At 43.6% G+C, this 23,161-nt stretch overlaps 1 protein-coding gene across 1 annotated transcript; it reads left to right on the top strand.

Annotated features, from left to right (window-relative positions):
• The first annotated feature begins 3,479 nt into the window (after window positions 1–3,479).
• PEF1 (penta-EF-hand domain containing 1) lies at window positions 3,480–22,494 on the top strand. Its single transcript, XM_014076529.2, has 5 exons — window positions 3,480–3,559; window positions 11,876–12,155; window positions 16,604–16,759; window positions 19,650–19,793; window positions 20,996–22,494. The coding sequence occupies exons 1-5, from the start codon at window positions 3,533–3,535 to the stop codon at window positions 21,223–21,225; spliced, it is 837 nt and encodes a 278-aa protein (XP_013932004.2). The 5' UTR covers window positions 3,480–3,532; the 3' UTR covers window positions 21,226–22,494.
• Window positions 22,495–23,161: the final 667 nt, after the last annotated feature.

The following is a 23,161-nucleotide window of genomic DNA, read 5'->3' as shown; positions in this document are numbered from 1 at the left end:
TTTGTTCTTTACTTCGATTAATAGATGTTCTTGAGTGTCTTTTAAATAATCAGCTAGTGCATGTTTTTCTTCTTCAACTGTTTGCTTCACTTGTAATAATCCTCTGCCACCTGATTTTCGGGGCAGGTACAGTCTATCAGTATCACCACGTGGATGTAAACTGTAGTGCATTGTCATTAGTTTCCTGGTTTTTCGGTCCAAAAGGTCCAAATCAGCTTGTGTCCAGTTAACTATGCCAGCTGTGTATCTTATAACTGGTATTGCCCAGGTATTTATGGCCTTGATTGTATTTCCACCATTCAATTTAGATTTCAAAATTTTCCTAACTCTGTTGGTGTACTCTCGCCTGACAATAGTTTTTACTTCTCCATGCTTGATGTTATCCAACTGCAGAATGCCTAAGTATTTGTAGGCTTCATTTTCTTTGCATTTAATTAGTTGGCCATTGGGCATTTCAATTCCCTCAGATGCAGTGATTTTGCCCCTTTTTATGGATACAGTGGCGCATTTTTCCATGCCAAACTGCATTGAAATATCGGTGCTGAATACTCGGACTGTATTTGTCAATGATTGGATTTCTATTTCTGACTTTCCATAGAGTTTCAAATCATCCATATATAGTAAATGCGAAATTTTTTCAGCTTTTTTGGCTGTTTGGTAGCCTAATTTCATTTTTTTTAAGATTACTGATAGTGGGATCATTGCGATGATGAAGAGAAGAGGTGAAAGTGAATCACCCTGGAAAATTCCTCGCTTGATATTAACCATTCCGTAGCTCTCATTCCCTACTGCCAACTCAGTTCTCCATTGTTTCATTGCCTTTACAGTAAAGGATGTAATATTTTTGCTAATGCCAGTTGTTTCTAAGCATTTTATGATCCAACTATGTGGCAGTGAGTCAAATGCCTTTTTGTAATCAATCCAGACCATATTCAAGTTCGTTTTTCTGTTCTTACAATTTTCTAATATCATTTTATCAATTAGAAGCTGATCTTTTGTGCCCCTGCTCCTTCTTTTGTTGCCTTTTTGCTCTACTGGCAAGATGTTGTTTGTTTCCAAATAATCCATCATGTTATTAATAATAATAATAATAATATTATTATTATTATTATTATTATTATTATTACAAGCAATCCTCGATTTATGACAATTCAGCTCAAAATTTATGTTGCTAATGGAGTTTTGCCCCATTTTACAACATTTCTTGACACATTTTTTAAAATAAATCACTGCCGTTGTTAAGTTAGTACCATGATTCTAAAGTGTATCCGGATTCCCCATTGACTTTGCTTGTCAGCAGGTCGCAAAAAATGATCATATGACCCTAGGATACTGCAACTGTCATAAATATGAACCAGTTGCCAAGCATCCAAATTTTGATCACGTGACCTTAGGGATGCTACTGTAGGAAGTTAGCACCCACCCCTCTCCTATAAAATGAAATATTTTAGGCAATATTAAAAGGGCAGAATGTTTCCCCCTAAAAGGGAGACTCAGCTCTCTCCCACACACCTTTGTCAATGGGCCATTAAGGCCTGAGCCAGTCTATTCTACATAACAAAGATCTACCTCCTTCAGGCAGAGCCATAGTAGGAATTCCAAAGTCCTTTCATTACATCATCACCCAGCAACAGCTCAACCAAGACTGGGAGACAGACAGCCTATGGTTAGCTAAGACCCCAGCCCCCTGGGAGTCTAACCACCAATTAGAATGTATTTCTTACACAGGAACAGGAAGCTCCAAGATGGGGCCCAAGAGAGGGTATAAAACTCAGGGACTCTCAGCATCTCCCAGCAAGAAAATTTGGGTGAGCCCATCACAACCAGAAAGCCACTTGGGTTAGCCTAGGGCAGCATTTCCCAAACTTGGCAACTTGGAAATGTGAAGACATCAACTCCCCAAATTCTGGGAGTCCAAATCAACACATCTTACAGAACATACAGAATAACAAAAGTTGGAAGGGATCTTCAGAGGTCTTCTAGTCCAACCCCCTGCTCAAGCAGGAGACTACAACATTTCAGACAAGTTGGCTGTCCAGTCTCGTCTTCTTAAAAGCCTTCAGCTATGAAGCAACCACAACTTCTGAAGGCAAGGCGATTACCCGTAATTTTAGTTAATTGTTCTCACTGTTATCTTCAAGTTGCCAACTTTGCAAACACTGCCTTAAGGGTTCCAAGTTGTTGGAAGAAAAATCCTTCTGGTCCAGTTCCAAACCGGAAATAAAATGGAAGGCTAACTGGAAAGAAGGTTTGGTTTATTGATGGAAGCAGAACCACCAACCGCATGTGATTCTGGGACACTGACAAAATGGAGTTTAGAGTGGGTGGGTTTTTAGACCGTTTGGATTTCTATGGGGTCATGGATAGCTCTGTAAGCAAAAGGGGAAATGCAAAGCCTAGGTCCATGATGGCGAACCTATGACACATGTACCCAAAGTGGCATGCAAAGCCATGTTGCCCAGCACGCATGGCCTTGCCTGTTTGTCTTCCGGGTTTCTGGCGAGCATGCATGTGTGATTAGCTATCCTTTGTGCACATGGCAGCACTGAAAACCAGTATGTGCATACGTGCTAGCCAGCTGATTGTCAGGTGTGCATGGGCACCAGAACCTGGAAATTCGGCTTTTCCGGAGGATGATCCCTTCGCATGCGCAGCAGTGCCAAAAAATGGCCTGAGCATATGCACCGGCCAGCTGATCGTTGGGTGCGCATGCGAACTAGAACCCAGAAGTTTGGCTTTTCCAGTGTGGCCCTAATGAGCGCGCACACGCAGTGTTTCTGCGCAGTTTGCCATCCCTGTCCTAGGTGTTTGAGCTAATTTTGTCAACCTTTGGCTTGATTGTGTTCCTTATCTGAAGTTTCTGCCTCAGCCAGACACTGAAATGGTGTAGTCTCTTGCTTGAGCAGAGGGTTGTACTAGAAGACCTCTGAAGGTCCCTTCCAACTCTTGTTATGAATGGATGACCAAATCTCCATTTCTATAAATTGGCTCCTCCAGTTTCTGTTTGGGGCAGGGAAACTGGGGCTGGTTTCTGCCTCAAGATTTTTTCCCCCTTTCTCCTTTAGGGGAAATTATTTTATCCTGCCTTTTTCATATTCCCCCAAATACTTCATTTTTCTAGCATGGGGAGGGAGTGGGGGCTTTCCACAAAGTATTTGATAAACCCAGAACATGAATGATTAAACGTGTTAAAGTGTGAAGGTGGGCGGAATAACACATACACATTCACTCGGGCCGCTGCTTTTGAGTGCTTAGATGCAAACCACAGGAGAAATACACCACATTACATTGAGTAATCTCCAACAAGATAACTTCTCAGGGGGAACAAAAGGGGAGGTGAGAAAACAACACCTCATTTTGCCCTTTTATAGCGTTGACGCTCGCGAAGCCCCACCCACTGGGGTGAGTGACAGCTGATCCGCCCACCTTCGTGCTTACGCGAGGGTCTTCTCGTCCAATCAACTAGACCGGGGGTGGAGGGGCGGGGAGAAAGAGGAAGGGCGTTCCCGCGCGACAAAGAAGGAAGGTTCCAATGGCGGCCAGTTACCCGTATGGACAGGTGAGGAGGAGAAGGAGGAGGAGGAGGCGGGCACGCGCGCGATAAAGGCGTCAGGATCACCCCGCCGCGGTGGCTGACGGGATCCCCCTTAACTGAAGCGAGGGTTGAGTGGGCTCTCTATTGGAGGGGCTGGAAGTTGCCTAGGCAACCTGAAAAGGGCGGGGAGAGCGGAAAGGATCATAGGCACCGGCCAGGAAACCAATCACCCTTTGCAGGGGCGCAGTGACGTCACGGCCACGTCAATGGAGTCCTGTAGTGATGTCATTGAGGTTGCGGGGGAGATGGGGGCTCTTGTGGAATGGAGGGGAAGGAAGGAAGCTCCCCAAAACAAGGTTGGGAAGTGTTTCATTGGACGGGGAATTCTGGGAGTTGAAGTCCACTCCTGCTGGCTGGAGCATTCTGGGAGTTGAAGTCTGCCCATCTTAACAGTGGCTGAATGAAGCCTGGTCAGTTAGTTAAGGCTCAGGATGTGGTGCAAGCACTTGACGTACTTTTTGTTTTATTTTTTTATTTTTATTTATTTTAATTGAAAAGACAGTGCCATGTCAGGATAACAATTACAAATAAAGCCAAGCCAAAGAAAAGTTAATAATAAATCTTAACACACAAGCAAACTATAACATTAATATAATAACAGTAATTATCATAGCATGACCAAAAAAATAGAAAAAGAGCTTTAACTACATTTGTATTTACATTAGCCTATTTACAATTTTTTCCTTACTACAATCATAGTCTTATACGTCTTTATTTTCCATACTAACAATTATTGACCTTCGTAAACTTATTTTCCCTCATTTCTACCTTTTGTCTATCCATTCATAAAATTTATTCCCTGTCCAATAACATTTCGAGTATTTCTTTATCTTTAATTTTTCAGGTTAATCTATCCATTTCAGCACAATCCCAAATTTTCTTAATTATATCCTCATCCGGTGGGGTGTTCACGTTTTTCCAATATTTAGCATGCATAATTTCTGCTGCCATCAATATGTGGGAAATATATGGCTGCTTTATCATAAGTTTCCGATAGGAAACCTAAGAGGCAGGTTTCTGGTTTGAACTCAATACGTTGCTTAGTTATCATTTCCAATTGTTGGACGAAATGTCCTTTGGGGTTCAGCTCCAAGTGGGGGAAAAGACACTGGAAACATGGAGGCTGCTTGGAAAGATGATTTAATGGGGGACAGGACCACATGGCTTGAACTCCTGAACAGAAAAGGGGAGGGAAATAACATGCTTCCAGATGTTGGGTGAAGAAGAAAAAAGAGCGAGATGCTGAAAGTTTCTGGCTTTATACTCTCTGCTCGGCCCCACCTCTCTGTTTCTTGTTCCTGTATAAGAAAATGTATTCTGATTGGTTGTCAGACTCCCATGGGGCCATGCAGGGGCAACTCTTTAGGCTGTGTTTGGAGTCCAAGTTTGAGTTTCCAGATGCCATGTGGTGAGTTTCTGTGGAAGGCTAATCTTTCCTTTATTATGTAAAGTAGACTAGCTCAGGCTTTAATGGCTCATTGAGAAAGTGGGAGGGCAGGAAGCTGCAGGGAGCTACTCTGTCTTTAAAAACATGTTTCTCCCTATTCACATCCAGGGAAATATAATATTCTGCCTTCTTAATATTTCCCAAGATATTTCATTTTTCTAGGAGAGGGGGGTTGCTAACTTCCTACACAACCAATTATGAATTTTCTTCTAGTAATTCTTTGCTTTCCAAACACCCACCACATGTGGTAGTAGGTTCCTGGGATCTGGCTGCATTTCCAGCATTTGGTGACCAAACTTTTGCATGCTGCCTCTTCTCACTATTCTTGGATGGCTCTCGAGAAATGCAATGAAGCAACTATGAAACGCTCATAAAATCAAACTCTTAAAATGGATAAAAACCAGGGATTTAAGTACCTGGGGGTTCTTCCCTCCTGAAAGCAAGAATGGTGACAACTTTCTGCCTCAGAAGCCCATTGACTCATAGTTGTGTTTTATTATTTTTCATTTCCACTTTGTGTTACTATATTGAAAATCTTTAAAGGGTTGCCAGTGGTTGCTTATCCAAGTTGGGCAGCCAAATATATTGAATGGAATTGAATAAATAAATCCATAAAATAATTCTGCCACCTGACTCCTGCATAAGGACCCAGGGGAGGTCAGAGGCTGCATTTAAGTTTTAAGAGAAAGGTTTTGACTAGCAGAAGTTTTCTTGTGGAGAAGAGAGAAGTGCATTCGTTGATATGATAGCTTTATTGATTAGCCTATAGGCTATATCAGAGCACAAGGTTCAAACACATATTGCCAATAAAATCTTATACAAACAATTTAAAATAAGAGTAAGGTAAAATACAATAGTTATAGGATAATAAGATACAATATAATTTAATACCTAAATATGTTAAATAGAATAAAATGACATAAAATTATATTTCGCTGTCACCCTTACAATCACTCCCAAATATGCAGATCTCAACCGAACCATTTTGTTTAAGGACTGTGCTGTGCTTAAATGTTATTTTCCAGTTCTGGATGCACATAAGGAAAGTTGTTTTGATAAGGGGATCCCAATGGGTCCTTCATTTGGTATATGGACCAAGGTCCCTGTCTCCCACCCCCTTATACAACCAACAATCAAATAGGATGTGAGCCAAGTCTTCTGCTGCTCCGCAAATGCATGGATGCTCATTGTAGGGTATAGAATGGAATCTCCCATATCTGACCCTTGTGTCAAGCTGTTCAAATCTCGCTCGCGTAAATATCTCCCTAAGACGTTTTGGCAGTGGTAACTTCAAATAGGAGTCTACTTGAAAAGTATGTTTGTATTTACTCAGCCATTTCACATTATCCACTTCACTAAGGATAGCTATATCATTTTGTGCTTCTATATCCTTAATTCTTTGGGCAGCTTGTTTTTTTTAAGTTGTTCTCCTGTTATGCAAGATTAAAATCTTGTCTCTTACACAGCTGTGCCCAAGCCCTGCTCCTTAACCTGCATTTTGCAATGGATCAGATTTTTCAAAAAGTCTCATCTACCTATGGTGCACACATAAGTAAGGCTTAGAATAACAGAGTTGGAAGGGACCTTCGAGGTCTTCTAGTCCAACCCTCTGCTCAAGATTCATACCTTCCACTAAGCCAGGATTGCATGCCTTATTGCAATATGTGAATCCAGCCTTTTTTTTTTTACCCCCTCCTCTATCTGTTCTGGTAATTTTGTCTTTCCTAATTAAATTCCATTCCAAGTATAACAAAATGGATTCAGATGTCTCCCTTGATTACCTGCACCTTGCGGCCAAATTATTAATTGAGTCATCCACTCTGCCAGGAAATTGACTTATCAGTCCGTGACTGAAATCAGTCAGCAAGGTTTTCTGAGATACAGCCAGGAAGGTGGCCGGAGGCTTCATTTCTTTCTTGTACCATGTGGAGGGAAAAGAATCATAGGGTTGCATTGGAGCCCAAAGCCACCTTTCTCATTTCACTCTGGTATTGAGATATTGGATTATTGAATATTGAACTTTAAGACTTCATCATTGGCTTGTAATCATGGAGGAAGAATCTTCCTTCCTGTACCTCAATAAGAATAAGAATAAACTAGTTAGCCAAACAGTTGGTTTAACCTTAGGGTTGATAAATTGCTAAGATAAACTTATCTGGGTTAGTTGTGTTGGTGTTAAATAACTGGTATTTTCACAACATATTAAACTCATGTTCTCTGACCTAGTTTAGCATGTTGTGTGAACAAGACGTCTTCTGGGAGAGGTAATGTTCTTTGTTCTTCCGTGAAGTTAAATACATCGTTGCTTGGACTTGAAGCTCAGTGCCAAGGAGATTTTATTTTAAATATACATTAGTGTACTCGACTTAAGAATCAAAATTATCTTAGACTGTTTCCAAGACACTGTTACAAGAGTTACATGGTGCAAAAATATTGCATAAAAATTAAGATTTTGAGGATTTGCCATTTTATAAGCCTTCATTTCTTAAAAGACTTATTAACTCTACACTAAATCTTCAGCTAATTGATAAAATGATTATTAGCAAAGTTATCCATAGGGATCAATCTGGCTTTATCCCAAAGTGAAATATATCTATCCCATCAGGAAACTATTAAATATTATACAACTTAATGAAATGAATGTCTTCCCTAGCCGCTTGTTCTTGAGATATATTTAAAACTTTTTGATTCTCTTGAAATACAATTTTAAAACAAATATAAAACAAACTTGGAGTTGGTATTTGTAAGATAATTGAAAATATTTATGGGCCAACTGAAGTTCAGACAATCCACGTTGCTGTCCTGCTTAGCCTGGCAATGAGTTCAAAGATTGAACCTGACATGTTCAACAGTTGAAATGTCTGTTTTATAGCTGCACTTGTATTTTTCTACCCCCCCAAAATAAGTTCTCTTTTCTTCTGGAGTAAGAAGAGTTGAAGACTTCATCAACATTAAAAAGTGGTGCTTCAGCTCTCTTTACCCTGGTAACTTGATGAGTTGGCGGCGGGGTGTGTGTGTGTTTTTGACCTAGGCTTCCCCAACAGCACGAAGCCAAGTCCTCGTCTAAATCCCTTTTATTTAATTTACAGTGAATTTCTCTCCAGAGTCTTTCCCCTCCCACAGTCTTTCAAGATAGCTCACAATTACCAGAGACTTCCGGGGGAGGAGCCTGTCGTCTTCGAGGGCTCAACGGAGCTCCCCCCAGAGTTCTGGTCTGTATATCTAAAAGATCTATAGATATCTCCCCTTTTAGGCAGAAAGGGGCAGGGAGGAGCTCAGTCGTTAGAATCTCTTTGAAATTCACAGCCTTTTGTTTTTCGCTGTGAACGGAGAAGAGGTTCAACACAAAGCTGATCTTTTTTTTTTTTTAACTCCAGCCAGATCTTCTCAGCTGTTTTTTTCAGCCCAAGGCAGGTCATCCTCCCCCCTCAGAACTAATTTAAGCTATTTAAAATCGGTCCGGGCAGTGACCATTCCTGAAATCCTTTTTTGTTTATCACTATTTAAAATACCAGCTTCAATCTAACCAAAAACTCCTTTGTTTAACTGTTTTTCAAAATGGCGATTTTATAACCTTCGCAGTTGATATATTTAATCAGCCCTGTTTTTCTGAAGACTTCTCTTTACTAATTGCCAAAGTTTACTCAAAGTATTTTATTGCAAATCAAGGTGTGCAGAGACTTTGTTCGCTTTTGTTTTTTTTTTATAATGGCCCCCAAGTCAAAAAATTCCAAGCGTTTTCTTAACAATACATCCCAAGTAATCGCGATAAAGCCACAGTCTTTGCCTTCTACGCCCCGTACTGGAGATTTGTTAATGAAAGAATTTCTTTTTGAAACTCTCAGAGAATTTAGAGAGGAAATAATGCAACTTATTTCGGAACTATGTGATAAATTTGATGCTAAGATTGCCCAAACAAGGAAGGATACCATCGGAGTGATAACGGTGATGACAGATTACATTGCAGGAATGGAGGATAAATTGGAACTTTTGGAACAAGACAGTTTTAATCTGACATCTAAAATCGAAAAGTTGCAACAGGAAATTGAAAAGGCAGAGAGACAACTTGTTATGACAAATTATAAAAAGACTGCATTTGCAATAAGAGTTAGGGGATTGCGTGAAAACGAACAGGAGAATTTGAAGCAGACCTTTTTTGAGGCTTTCAGTCGTGTGGTGGGCGGTCCAGGACTCAACTTTGATTGGCAGATCCAAAAAATTTACCGCCATAATTCGTGGACAGCAAAACAGAGACAGCTTCCGAGAGATGTGGTTATATATTTTGCTACAAAAAAGTCCAGAAACGCGATGCTGCAAGAGTTCTACAACAACAGGCTGCGAATTGATGGACAGGATTTGATCGTTTTTAAAGAGGTGCCTCTCCAGATGTTAAAAGCCAAGAGAGACTATGTTTTTTTAACTAAAGAACTTAGAGATAATCAGATACGGTACAGATGGGAAGCGCCATTTGGTATTACAGTCACACTTAACGATCAGAAATATCGCCTCAACTCAGCTTGTGAAGCCCGAGACTTTTATCATAAGATTTTAAAGGCGGGACTTCCTGAATTACCCGGACTTGGACAAATACAAGGAGAAGTACAACAGAAATAACCAATCACACAACTACAAGGCGGGAGCTATCGTTTTTCCCCTTCGGAAGGGTAGCAGAGCGGAGAACAAGGATTTAGTTATGCTTTCAAAATATTTGCTTAATCTTAACTTGAATAACACTGTGTGACTATGTTTTGTAGAAAATGGCATAGCGCTATACTGATCAAGAGACATTAAGGCTGTAAGAAATGATGCTGATCACCTCGGAAATTATATTGTATGGGACTTTATAAAAAAAAAAGAGACTTGATGGACAACTTGGAACTTTTACATAAACTGCTTATGTTTTATTCTCTAGGGTGAGGAAGGCGGAGATTGTGACGCTTTTGGATTGTGGTTTAGGTTGAATCGAGTTGGAAAGGGTGGCGCAGATGGGAGGATAGTGAAGGATTAATTAGAGATTATTTTGAGCCAGAAAGTAAGCTGACTTTTATAGTAATTTTTATTTGAACATAAGTTTGGAAGAATATATTCAGGGAGCTTGAAGGAAGGCGGAGCAAATAGGGGAGGTGTACGGATGATAATAAAATATATATGGACACGGGTAGAGGCAGGATGAGTGGAGTTGGAACAGAAACCGAGAGAAATATTTGAGGTGTTTAAGTTGCTCTATAGAGAAAGAGGTAAAAGGGATATATTAAAGGTTTGGAAATGGATACATATTTAGATAAAGAGACAAGGTCCCTAGCTAGAGTAGAATTTTATTTGATTAACTCACTTGGTTTCAACATAGTTTGAAATCCTGCAAGTAATAAATTAATTGAGATTAGGAATGATGTACATTGTTTAAGTGTTAATATTGATGGGAAGCTGAGTTTAAGGTAGAGAGTTTATTGATTTTTTTGGGGGGGGTTCCCCCTTTTATTTTTTAATTATTCTTTTCTTTTTTTCCTTTATTTTTTATTTTTTATTATTTTTTAACTTTTAATCTATCTGGTTTCAATATACTCCAGACTTTGCTTGATAAGGAACGATGTCGGGAATGGGATCTGGGAAGTCGGAAGGGGGTCTGGGAGGGGGGTTCATGGGGGGGAGGGGGGAGGGTGGAAATATAGATTCAATTTTTAAAACAATGAATGCACTTGGATACTGTTGCTTTTTTTTCTTTTTCTTTCTTTTTTTTTCTTTTCCCTAAAATTTTTTTTTCCTTATAATTTTAGTGTAAATTACAAAACGAATAGACCAATGAATAGTAAAAATACACCGAAGTGAGGACTAGAGGGAAAGAAGAGGGAGGAATGAAGAGGGAGTGAGAAGGGAATGTAAGGAGGGCGAGATGGTGGGAAGGGGAGAAAGGAATGGTTGAGGGGGAGGGGAAGTAGAAGAGGGGATTGTTGGAGGGGAGAAATGAAAGTTGGAGGGGTAGAAGAAAGGGTGTACGAAGGATAGAAGTGTTATGAGTTGTATTTATTGCTTTTTTTTTAACTGCACAGTGTTTAAGTGATTGTATAAAGGAAAATGAAAATGAAATAAAAATGTTTGAAGACAAGATAGCTCACAATTACCGACCTTTATCAGGCTTTGAGAGTGGCCAGGCCGATATCTTTCATATGCTGCAATACTTGGCAAGAATGCAGGAATGAACTAATTCTCTCCTGCAAACTCCACTCCTCTTTCGCTCCTCTTTTATTCCCTATGGGAGGGGCCATTCATCGCCCACATGTGGCCTTATTCCCAAGTCGACCCCTGTTCTTTAGCTGTTCCTTTCATCTGGCAACTCTGCATATGTGCACACTGGGAACAGGCTCCAGTTGTTTGTCTGCCTCACTGATGTCTGACTCTGAAGGCAGCTGATAACTGGCATACAGCTCTCTACCTCTGACACAGACCCTCATCATAACCTTCCCCCGACTCCAGGACTGGCTCATATTCCTCCCCAACCTCCTCACTGTCCGAATCTGCTGCCAGGGGTCAGGTGAGATCAAAGCAGCAGGATGCCATTGTGCGAATGATGTGAATCATGTAAGGAGTATATTTTCCACCATGACTATTTATTGATTTATACCACCAATTACTACGAATGGTGTCCCAGCCATTCATAGCTTAGGGTATACCTTTTGTAAGGAGGTAGGATGGAACAAGGACCATTTCACAACCACGGAAGTTATGAAGAAGGGGAAAGGCCCATTTCACAATAAGGGAGTGGGAAACCTAGGCCCTGTGCTGATTCATTGACTGCTTCTTTTTTTTTTACAGTTCCTTCTTTCGTTCCTTTACAGGGCTTCCCTGGTACTGCAGGACAGACTCCAGGAGCTCCTCAAGGTGGCTATCCTGGTGGACAGTATGGAGGTGGACAGCCTTCTGGGGGACAGTATGGGGGCCCAGCACCTGGAGGCCCATATGGACAACCCCCCAGTGGAGGACAGTATGGATATCCTTCCTCTGGCCCTCCGGGTGGAATGTATGGGGGTGGCCCAGTCCCAGGAGGGTCATATGGACAGCCTGCTAATCCCTATGGTGCTCCCCAGCCTGGGCCCTATGGAGCAGGCGGTCCCGGAGGTGAGTTGTACGATGCTTGTTTCAATTGAGTTGTCATGACGTAACGGATGCTATTGAGTGTTGAACCAGGACAGGGGTCCTCAAACTACGGCCTATGGGCTGGATACAGCCCACCAAAGCCATCAATCTGGCCCTCATGGAACCACAAGGCTGCCCTGCCCACATTGCCTTCTGGAGGCCAAGGAGCCAAAAATGGGATGCGCAGAAGGCTCAGGAGGCCAAAAATGGGCCTGTTTTGGGGTGGCAGAGTGGATCCCCAGACTCCAGAGAGAGGGACTGAGGGAGAGAAAGAGAGAGAAATACACACAAACAGAAGTCGTCCCCCCCGCCACACACACACACTCCAAGGAAGCCATATCTCTTTACTAACCTATCCCTTCACCACCCCTTTCCACCCCCAGGAGCGTAACAAATTAAAGTTTGTGTGTATTGTTTAATGGACTGCTAAATTAGCCACGCCCACCCAGTCACATGACCACCTAGACCACCTAAGCATGCCCATCCAGCTGGTCTGGTTCCCCCCCCCCAACAGTCTGAGCGACCCTGAATTGGCCCCCTGTTTAAAAAGTTTGAGGACCCCTGAGCCAGGGTACCCTGGTTTATCTGGAATTGCTCTACTGGCCATCCTTTTCCCCTCTCTTATCAGTTACAATATTGACCTCTTTTTTTAAGCAAGCCAACATTTCAAATCAAGTCTGTTTTCAGGTTTCCTCTCTAAGAACCGGTTGGTCGTGACGCTCAGATTTGCATTTTTCCACTGCAGTGTTTTTCCCCCTTTCTACAAAAACTGATTTACCAGATCTGGAATTTCAAGTTACAGTGAGAAACGTGCAATGTCATTTGTAGGTTTGTTCTTACTTGGGAGCATTTCTCATTAGTTTCTGGTGATGATCAAGAGCCACAAACGTATAGACAGCGGAGAAACTTTTGGAAAACTGGAATTTCAACTCTCCCTGCACATATCAACCACAAACCTCCCGTATGACAGGTTGTGTGCCAAGTAGCTTTTTTTTTCTAGACTAGCGACATTTTTGCAAGTGGTGCTGGAATGCAGTAACGCCTATGTTTTGCAGACCTTTTGAACACCTTTGAGATAAAACCATTCCCCAAAGGAGGCAAGCTTGCCTGTAGCGCCAGGGCTTCCTCGGCTACACATTAAGGAACGAGCCATGTGTCTCTCACATCTCTCACTTTACGGACCATCCAATTTCAATTACCATATTTTTCAGAGTAGAAAACATTCCACAGCTGCAGCAGCTATTTTGTATTGCAGAATTGGAGAAACCATCCAATTTCAATTACCATATTTTTCAGAGTAGAAAACATTCCAAAGTATAAGACTCACCTTGCTTTTGGGGAGGAAAACAAGGGGGCGGGGAATCTTCCTCTGCCTCACAGCAATTTGCCTCTTTGCAGTAAACGGCCCGTTTCAGTTTCAGCACACCCTTATTAGCACAAGCAGCTGATTGTCGGATGGATCGGCCTCCGACCATCAGCTGTTTCAGGCTGCAGGGATTGCCATTATTGCCGCATCTGAACACCCAATTTTCGGCCTACACATCCTGTTTTCAGCCTTGCACACCTGGTTTTCGGCCTCTGTGCACCCCATTTTCCACCCATTCCGGGTGACGGGGATCAGATTGGGTGGAAAATGGGGTGCACAGAGGCCGAAAACAGGATGCGCAGAGATCAAAAATGGGATGTGGAGGCCAAAAATTGGGCGTGCGGAGGCGGCAATAGGCAATGGCAATCCCTGCAGCCTGAAAGAGCTGATGGTCGGAGGCCGATCCGAGCGACAGTCAGCTGCTTGTGCTGAAACTGAAACAAGTTGTTTGCTGTGAGAAGGCAAATTGCTGGGAGGGAGAGGCCAAAGGGTGGGGGCCAGCAAGTCAGCGGGGCTACATTTAGTGTATAAGATGCACCCAATTTTTCACCCTCTTTAAGCAGGGGTGGGAGTGTGTCTTATACTCCGAAAAATATGGGATTCATCTCCATTTAGACCAGGGGTTCAGAAAGGCCTTCCTATTGCATTATTTAAGGTTCCAAGGTGAGAACTGAAAAGTCCTAAAGTTGCCTTCCTAGGGAGATGGACATAAAGCTTTGCTGCTGTCTAGAAGCCTCCTAAACGTAACAGCATTTGCATCCTGCTGAAGCGGAAGAGATTTCATTTATTTCCCTTCTGTTTTTACAAGATTTTGCATCCCTCTTCCCAAGTGAACGTTCTTTCCTAGGGCTCAGATTTAACATGTCCACCCTATCCTTTTCAAAGGGAGGGGAACTTCCCCGCCGCACTGAAAGCGGCGGTGGTGAGACCCCTCCTGAAGAAACCATCTTTGGATCCAGCTGTTCTTAATAACTATCGTCCAGTCTCCAACCTTCCCTTCCTGGGGAAGGTTGTTGAGAAGGTGGTGGCCTTCCAGCTCCAACGGTCCTTGGAGGAAGCAAACTATCTAGACCCCTTCCAGTCAGGCTTAAGACCCGGTTACAGCACAGAAACCGCTTTGGTCGCATTGATCGATGATCTCTGGAGAGCCAGAGATGGAGGACACTCCTCCATCCTGGTCCTCCTTGACCTCTCGGCGGCTTTCGATACCATCGACCATGGTATCCTTCTGCGACGACTGCGGGAGGTGGGAGTGGGAGGCACCGTGTTGCGGTGGTTCTCCTCCTACCTCTCGGACAGGTCGCAGTCGGTGTTAGTGGGAGGGCAGAGATCGTCCCCTAGGCCCCTAACTTATGGGGTGCCTCAGGGCTCGGTCTTATCCCCCCTACTATTCAACATCTACATGAAACCGCTGGGAGAGATCATCCGCAGGCACGGGATTAGATACCATCAATATGCGGACGATACTCAATTGTACCTGTCCGCCCCGTGCCAACTCAATGAAGCGGTAGACGTGATGAACCGAGGCCTTGAAGCCGTTATGGACTGGATGAGGGTTAACAAGCTTGTGCTCAACCCAGAAAAGACCGAGTGGCTGCTGTGTTTCCCTCCCAAAGATTCGACCGATATTCCATCACTCAGGCTGGGGGGTCAAATTTTATACCCCTCAGAGAGGGTTCGCAACTTGGGAGTCCTCCTGGATCCACAGCTGTCGTTTGACCACCACTTAACGGCTGTGACCAGGGGGGCATTCGCCCAGGTTCGCCTGGTGCGCCAGTTGCGACCCTACCTGAATCGGGAGGCTCTCACAACAGTCACCCGGGCCCTTGTGACCTCTAGGCTGGAATACTGCAATGTGCTCTACATGGGGCTGCCCTTGAAGAGCATCCGGCGACTTCAGCTAGTACAGAACGCGGCCGCGCGAGTGATCGCGGGTGCACCTCGGTTCACCCGCATAACACCTATCCTCCGCGAGCTGCGCTGGCTACCTGTCGATCTCCGGATGCGCTTCAAGGTGCTATTAGTCACCCATAAAGCCCTACATGGCAGTGGATCTGGATACTTGAGAGACCGCCTTCTGCCAATTACATCCCTGCGACCAGTAAGATCTCATAGATTAGGCCTCCTCCGTATTCCATCGGCCAGCCAGTGTCGGCTGGCAACTACAAGGAGGAGGGCCTTCTCAGTAGTAGCCCCAACCCTTTGGAACGAGCTCCCCGTGGAGATTCGCACCCTCTCCACCGTCCAGGCCTTCCGCATAGCCCTTAAGAACTGGCTCGCCCGTCAGGCCTGGGGACAAGGATAGTTACCCCTCCCGAATGATGAATGTATGTTGTTTACCATTTTATTATATGTTTCTATCTTAATGTCTGTACTCCCCTTCCCCGATTTTATGTGAGCCGCCCTGAGTCCCCTCAGGGAAAAGGGCGGCCTACAAATATTAATAATAATAAAAAAAAAAGGGGGTGGTGGTGAGGTTGACTCAGCTAATGAGTAGAAGGTTTGAGTCTCATCTTCCCGTCTCCATTTGTCAGAAGCTTGCTAGATGTTCCCTGTCCATGTTGGTGAGTACTTGGCATGCTCTAGTCCCGTGATGGCGAACCTATGGCACGCGTGCCCAAAATGGCTCACAAAGCCATGTCGCCCGGCACATGCGGCCTTGCCTGTTTGACTTCCAGGTTTCTGGCATGCATGCACGCATGACGCTCAGCTGTCCTTCGCATGGGCAGCAGTGCTGAAAACCAGTGTTTGCATGCGTGCCGGCCAGCTGATTGTCGGGTGCGCATGTGCACCAGAGCCCGGAAGTTCGTCTTTTCTGGAGGACGATCCCTTCTCGTGCGTGTCAGTGCCAAAAACCGTCCTTCGTGTGTGTGCTGGTCAGCTGATTGTCGGGCACGCATGCATGCTAGAACCCGGAAGTTCGGCTTTTTTAGAGCGTGGCCCCAACGAGCGTGCATGCACGCTGTCTCCACCCAAGTGTCGCAAAGGTTTACCATCACTGCTCTAGTCAAAGGCTCTACTGTTCTCTGTATATGTTTTTTATATCGCGTTCTTTCTCACACAGGGCATGTTCCCCCTGGTGTGGACCAAGAAGCTTTCTCTTGGTTCCAGACTGTAGATGCTGACCACAGTGGATACATCACGATCAAGGAGCTCAAGCAGGCCCTTGTCAACTCCAATTGGTCTGCTTTCAGTGATGATACTTGCTTGATGATGATGAGTAAGTTCAGGGTAAAAGAATGTATAGTCAGCATGGGGAAAAGCATGTGGGGCGCCTGTAATACTGTAGATCTGATTCCCCATCAAGAGTCTGTAGAGCTATTCGCTACTAGGATGTGGCTGTCAGAAGATCCAGTACATCCACGCATGGCAGTTCAGAAAAGTCCCACACAATATTTTCTTCAAAGGTCTTTGCATTTGAATGTGAACAAAACAGAATCTGTGGCTTCCCTTATATTGGCATTTTCTTGAGTCAATATGATACATTTTTATTTTGTACCCAGGCTAGATTTTCCTACTAAATCAACCTTTATTATGTTCGAAGACCAGCATTAAGAGTGTGAGGTACAAAGAATATAAAAGCATAAAAGATATTCAAAAAATTACATTAAAAAAACCCCAATTTTTTAAAAAAAAAACTAAAAGGAGGGGTAAAAACAATAAAAATTAATTTTATTTTTATATATTTATATCTATCTTCAGCTATGAAATGGAGATGAGCACTGCCCCCTAGAGTTGGGAACGACTAGCACATACCGTATTTTTCAGAGTATAAGACGCACCCCCCCCCCCAAAAAAAGGGGGTGAAAATCTGGGTGCCTCTTATACACTGAATATAGCATTTTTGGCCAACTGAAACTCCACCCCCTTTACAAAAATGGATGTGCAGAGGGTTTGGGAGGCCTGCAAAGTGCTCCTGGGGGCTGGGGAGGGCAAAAACGAACAAAAAACTGGCCGTTTTTTGCTCGTTTTTGCCCACCCCAATCCCCAGGAGCACTCTACAAGCCTCCCAAAGCCTACACATGCACTGTTTTCACAAAAACCGAGGCGTGCAAAGGGTTTTAGAGGCCTTCAGAGTGCAAAACCCTTTTTTAAAATTTACCTCTTCAAAATCTTTGTGTGTCTTATATTCAGGTTTCATCTTGTAGTACGAAAAATGCAGTATTTGTGAGGGGAACCTTTACCTTTATAGTATTTATAAATATTGTAAAAACATGGCAAACAAAATCCATTGAATACAAATCTAATTCAAACAGGGATGGCATGTGACAGCAGCAGGGAGGTGTAAAATTCTAGGAGTTGAAGTCCACAAATTTTAAAGTTGCCAAGTTTGGGTAGCCCTGCCTCCTAGTTTTCCCTACATCCCTCACCCTTGTCACTTGTGAAAGCGGGGAGGGTTTTTTGGTCAGAATTGTTGGAGGAGATTCTGATTCGGGCAAGTGGTGCTAGAGAAAACTGCAAGGTGACCCCAGCCTCCTCCAGCAGAAGGAAGCTTCTGTAGATGGGCAGAATGTCCTCCCAGCTGTTGGCAAGGGCCAGAGGCTGATAAGCAGCTGCAAAATAAAGCAACCTGATTATTTCTCTCCACTTTTGGAAGGGGTCAATTTGCTTAATGAAGCCATTTCAAGGGAAACTTCACTCAATTTTTCATCAAACCCAACCCCCTCTTTGAAGATTTGCACAACTCTGGCTCTTACCATTAGGGCATCCCCCCCCCCCCCCCCCAAGCATTCTCGAACAACCTTCCTGTCTTTCATAACCATTCTGTATCTGCACATTGGGATGACAAAGAATAAGCCCTGTTCTTTGTCTGAATATTTTCCCTTCGGGCGTTTGAAGATTGTTCTCTTATCCCTCTCCATCATCTTTTCCTATGGCTAAAGTTTCCAGCTCCTTCAATTCTCTCCTCCTTTGGAAGATCTCAAAGTTGGAGATCCATGAAATAGTAACAGAAACAAACGTTGTAGGCTGCTAATAATATAATGAAGGGACTCAAACATAATGAAATGCTAAAGATAATTTTAAACACAGTTATGCTTGAAGTTCATGGATTTCGATGCTTCCCTCCCTCAAGGGAGCTGCTCATTTTGACAGCGCATTTTTCTTTCCCCATGTAAACAAGGGGGAACTGGTGGTTTTCTCCACTGTTGTTCCATGGCTAGTCACTTGAAACCCCAATAGGAGCTACAGGTCTGCATGCATATATATCTTTGAAGCAACAAAGATGATTAGGGGACTGGAGGCTAAAACAGATGAAGAACGGTTGCAGGAACTGGATATGTCTAGTTTAATGGAAAGAAGGACTAGGGGAGACATGATAGCAGTGTTCCAATATCTCAGGGGCTGCCACAAAGAAGAGGGAGTCAAGCTATTCTCCAAAGCACGTGAGGGTAGAACAAGAAGCAATGGGTGGAAACTAATCAAGGAGAGAAGCAACTTAGAACTAAGGAGAAATTTCCTGACAGTTAGAACAATTAATCAGTGGAACGGCTTGCCTCCAGAAGTTGTAAATGCTCCATCACTGGAAGTTTTAAAGAAGATGTTGGACAACCATTTGTCTGAAGTGGTGTAGGGTTTCCTGAATAGGCAGGGGATTGGACTAGAAGACCTCCAACGGTCCTTCCAACTCTTATTCTATTCTAATATCTAAACCAGTAAATTGGGCTAAAGGACAAACATATCTTCCTAAAGATAGTTCACCGTTGCCTTTGGCATGTTTCAGGGAGAATCATTTTTCCAATTTCAGCCAAGTCTTCTTTCTCCTGCTGTCTAACTGAAAATACAGATGGCATTCTAAGGAACAGGATAAACTTAGAGACAGAAGATGTTCTTAAAGAGGTTCAAATTGTGTGCTAGTGTTTGTTTGTTTTTTGTTGTTGTTTTTGATATTTTTTCCCTCCTAGTTTCTCTTGGGCTGGTTAGATGGCTCCAGATTTTGGAAGCTTGTAAAAACATTCATAGCACTTTTGAGCAGTCTCAAAAGTGGTACAACCCTCTCATCTCTTTTTCAGCTTTTGGTTGGGGGGGGGGTTAGTTTGGTTGGGGGGGTAGTTCACAGGCAGTGAAACATTGCTATCCAGTGCTCCATTCTTGCCTTTCTTTCTTGGCAGACATGTTTGATAAAAGCAAATCTGGTCGGATCGACCTCTATGGGTTTTCTGCCCTGTGGCGTTTTATTCAACAGTGGAAGAATCTGTTCCAGCAATTCGATCGGGACCATTCAGGAAATATTTCTTATAATGAGCTGCACCAAGGTGAGACATTGAGGTTGGGGGTGGCAATGTTCTCCATTGATTTTGACTTCACGATTCAGAAATGAGATGGTCGGATCCTTGGAGCTCCCCGAGCTTGGTTGTTTTCTTGCAGACATTTCATTACCCAATTAGGTAACATCATTTGCACCATTCCCTCCTAATATTGAAGATGTTACCTAGTTGAGTAATGAAATACCTGCAAGCAAGCACCAAATATTCCACACATCCTCTCCAGCAGCCAACACCCAACACCCAGATAAGCATGTTTGCCCTTAGGGGTGTGTGCCCAGCTCGATATCATTTGTGTTGGCACCTGTAGTGGCCCGAGTGTTCTGCCAGCCAAAACGGGCTCCCGAGTTCCGTTTTCATCTGCAGTGGCCTCCTGCAACCCACTGCCAGTGAAAATGGACCTCCATTTTTGCTGTCAGAGGCATTGCAGGCCAATCCTTTGCTGTTTTCAGGGTGGCCCCACGGGCCAGATCTAAGCAGCCCGCGGGCTGGATCCATCTCCCTAGGCCTTGAGTTTGACACCCCTGGCCTAGGCAGTCTGACAGTGAGGCTTTCACTCTCGCCCCCAAAAGAGAGATTGATCTGGACCACTGCATAGTTCAGGCAGAAGAAAGAACTGCCAAAATATGAACATTGATTTCCCTGTAATTAGGGCTCATTTTAGGGACGCGGTGGCTCAGTCTTTAAGTTGCTGCGCTTGTCAAGAAGGTTGGCAGTTCGGTGGTTCGAATCCCTAGCACTGTGTAACGCAGTGAGCTCCCGTTACTTGTCCCAGCTTCTGCCAACCTAGCGGTTTGGAAGCATATAAAAATGCAAGTAGAAAAATAGGAACCACCTTTGGTGGGAAGACAGCATTCCGTGCGCCTTTGGCATTTAGTCATGCTAGCCACATGACCACGGAGATGTCTTCGGACAGCGATGGCTCTTCAGCTTTGAAACAGAGATGAGCACTGCCCCCTAGAGTCAGGAACGAGTAGCACATATGTGCAAAGGGAACCTTTACCTTTACCTTAGGGCTCATTTTGATTCATAGCAGTCACCAGAATTCTTCCTTAAAGGCTTCTTAGCTTTCCTGCAATGAATTACTGATTAGAGAAAAAAAAGTCTTAATACTTGGGAGATTGTTCAACCCAGCCTTGCTTGGGGGAGACTTGACAGATTCCTCTATCGCATTTCCATTGCTTTCCTTCCAGCTCTTTGCCAAATGGGGTACAACCTGAGCCCCCAGTTTTCCCAGCTGCTGGTGTCCCGTTATTCACAGAAGGGCTGCACTCCTGGTATCCAGCTGGACTGCTTCATCCAGATCTCCACTCTCCTGCAAACCATGACGGAAGCCTTCCGGGAGAAGGATACTGGCATGACGGGCACTGCGCGGATCAGCTACGAAGATTTCCTCATGATGTCTGCTACTCGCATGTTGTGAAACCTTTCCTTCTGAGAAACAGAGGGTGGGCGTAACCTGGAGGACCCTGCATTGGACTGTTGGCTTTCCAGCAAGACAGAGAAGGAAAGGCAATCTTGGGCACAAGATATTGGGGACAAAGGAAACCGCCATCATTTATTTCTATGAAGCTGATGCCTCAGTTCTACACATAGACTCTTTGACATTGTTCTGCAGTTGGATTTGATTGTTGTGGAATTGTCATTGCTTCATGTAACTCCCAAGGGAAGAAATTGCTCCTTCCAGATACACTGGAATTTAATTCCCAGAATCCTTCATCCAAACCTGGCTGAAGGATTCTGTTTGAGTTGAAGTCCAAAACAATCTGGAGGCACCAGGTCAGGACAAAGCAGCACTATGGCACCTGATACCCTTTTTCTTTGGCCCCAGGTATAAAATCATATAGGGACGTGGTGACACAGTGACTAAGATGCTGAACTAGTCAATCAGAAAGTTCGGCAGTTCAAATCCCTAGCACCACGTAACGGAGTGAGCTGCCGTTACTTGTCCCAGCTTCTGCCAACCTAACAGTTTAAAAGCACATAAAAAACGCAAGTAGAAAAATAGGAACCACCTTTGGTGCGAAGGGAACAGCGTTCCGTGCACCTTCCGTGCCGATCACATAACCACGGAGACATCTTCGGACAGCGCTGGCTCTTCGGCTTTGAAACGGAGATGAGCACCACCCCCTAGAGTCAAGAACGACTAGCACATACGTGTGAGGGGAACTTTTACCTTTACCTATATAAAATCATATAAACCTTCAATTCAGGATTATCCTCCTGCTTCAGAGCAAGTAGTCCAGCGTATCAAATAATAGCTCTTTCTTGTGAATATTCCACCTGTATGTCACTATGAATTTAGATGGATCTACCTTGAGCAGACCTGAATTCCACAGCAAAAAGTGCCCCGTAAGGACAGACTGAGGCTTCTGTCCCTGATGCCTGTTTCAAGTCCAGCTCCCAGTTTGCCATTAGGAGATAACCAGCAATCCACCCACCCATCCTGCCAATTTTTATTTTTTTTTTGAGTGGGAGATTCCTGGTTATCTGCATCTCCAGGTTATCACCCTTTGCTTCAAAACCTACAGGTCCTCTTGCCAATCACTAACTTAGGTGCTTGTCTTTTTTCTTGCCAATGTTTTGCTTGTAACTTTCATGGTGGCCCAAATTATGGTTAACGATGTGCCAGCCAGAGATTTATGATTTATACTTGAATGCATTGTACAATAAACAATCCCAAGCACTGTGATTCTTCTTCTCTTCCTCCTCCTTCAGCGAAATAAATCTCTAGAGTTACATAGAAACAGAATGGCAAAGCCTAATTTAAAATACTATTAAGTTTCTTTGGGGGGGGGGGGAAAGCTGAGATACAGATGTGATAACTAAAACATGGTTAGATGGTAATGGAACAAGTATCTAGACCAATGTGAATAGAAACCACGTATCTCTATGTCTCATAGAAACTTACCATCAACTTTGATTTTTTGGGGCTTGTAAGTAGCAAGAGGAATTTGGAAGTATTCTGAGTGACAGAAACAGATCACAGACTGTTTTGAGTCAAGGGGCAACATTAGAGTCCTTTCCATGCCTTTGTTCCCATAACCAGTTCTGTTTATTTATGTGCTTATGCAACTTTTATAGCACCAACTTGACACAATTGATCTCATTTCCCAAAGCTACACAAAATCATAAAAACGTTATAAAACTAACCTATTCTAGCCTGCACCCAGTGAACATCCTCCTTACTTCCCATATTCTGAAGAACAGCTCCGCTATTAACTGCCCTCTAAAAGGAGAGGGTACTGTTGAGTATGCAAGACCTAAGTTGGTCTTGGATACTCACTCTCCCTATCTATCTTTATCTATCTATCTATCTATCTCATCTATCTATCATCTATATCTATCATCTATCTCTA

Source organism: Thamnophis sirtalis, unplaced genomic scaffold (assembly GCF_051295495.1).
Source record: "Thamnophis sirtalis isolate CommonGarterSnake01/CBP01778 unplaced genomic scaffold, rThaSir2_p1.2 scaffold_13, whole genome shotgun sequence".
Classification (NCBI taxonomy): domain Eukaryota; kingdom Metazoa; phylum Chordata; class Lepidosauria; order Squamata; family Natricidae; genus Thamnophis; species Thamnophis sirtalis.
The sequence above is the reverse complement of the archived record's forward strand: the minus strand, read 5'-3'. Positions and strand labels throughout refer to the sequence as shown.

Bases quoted from the DNA above. Each gene is read 5' to 3' on its own strand.
- PEF1 (XM_014076529.2), top strand. From the start codon at position 3,533: ATGGCGGCCAGTTACCCGTATGGACAG. The intron at 12,156-16,603 runs GTGAGTTGTACG...TTTCTCACACAG, and splicing joins TGGAGCAGGCGGTCCCGGAG to GGCATGTTCCCCCTGGTGTG. The intron at 19,794-20,995 runs GTGAGACATTGA...CTTTCCTTCCAG, and splicing joins TTATAATGAGCTGCACCAAG to CTCTTTGCCAAATGGGGTAC.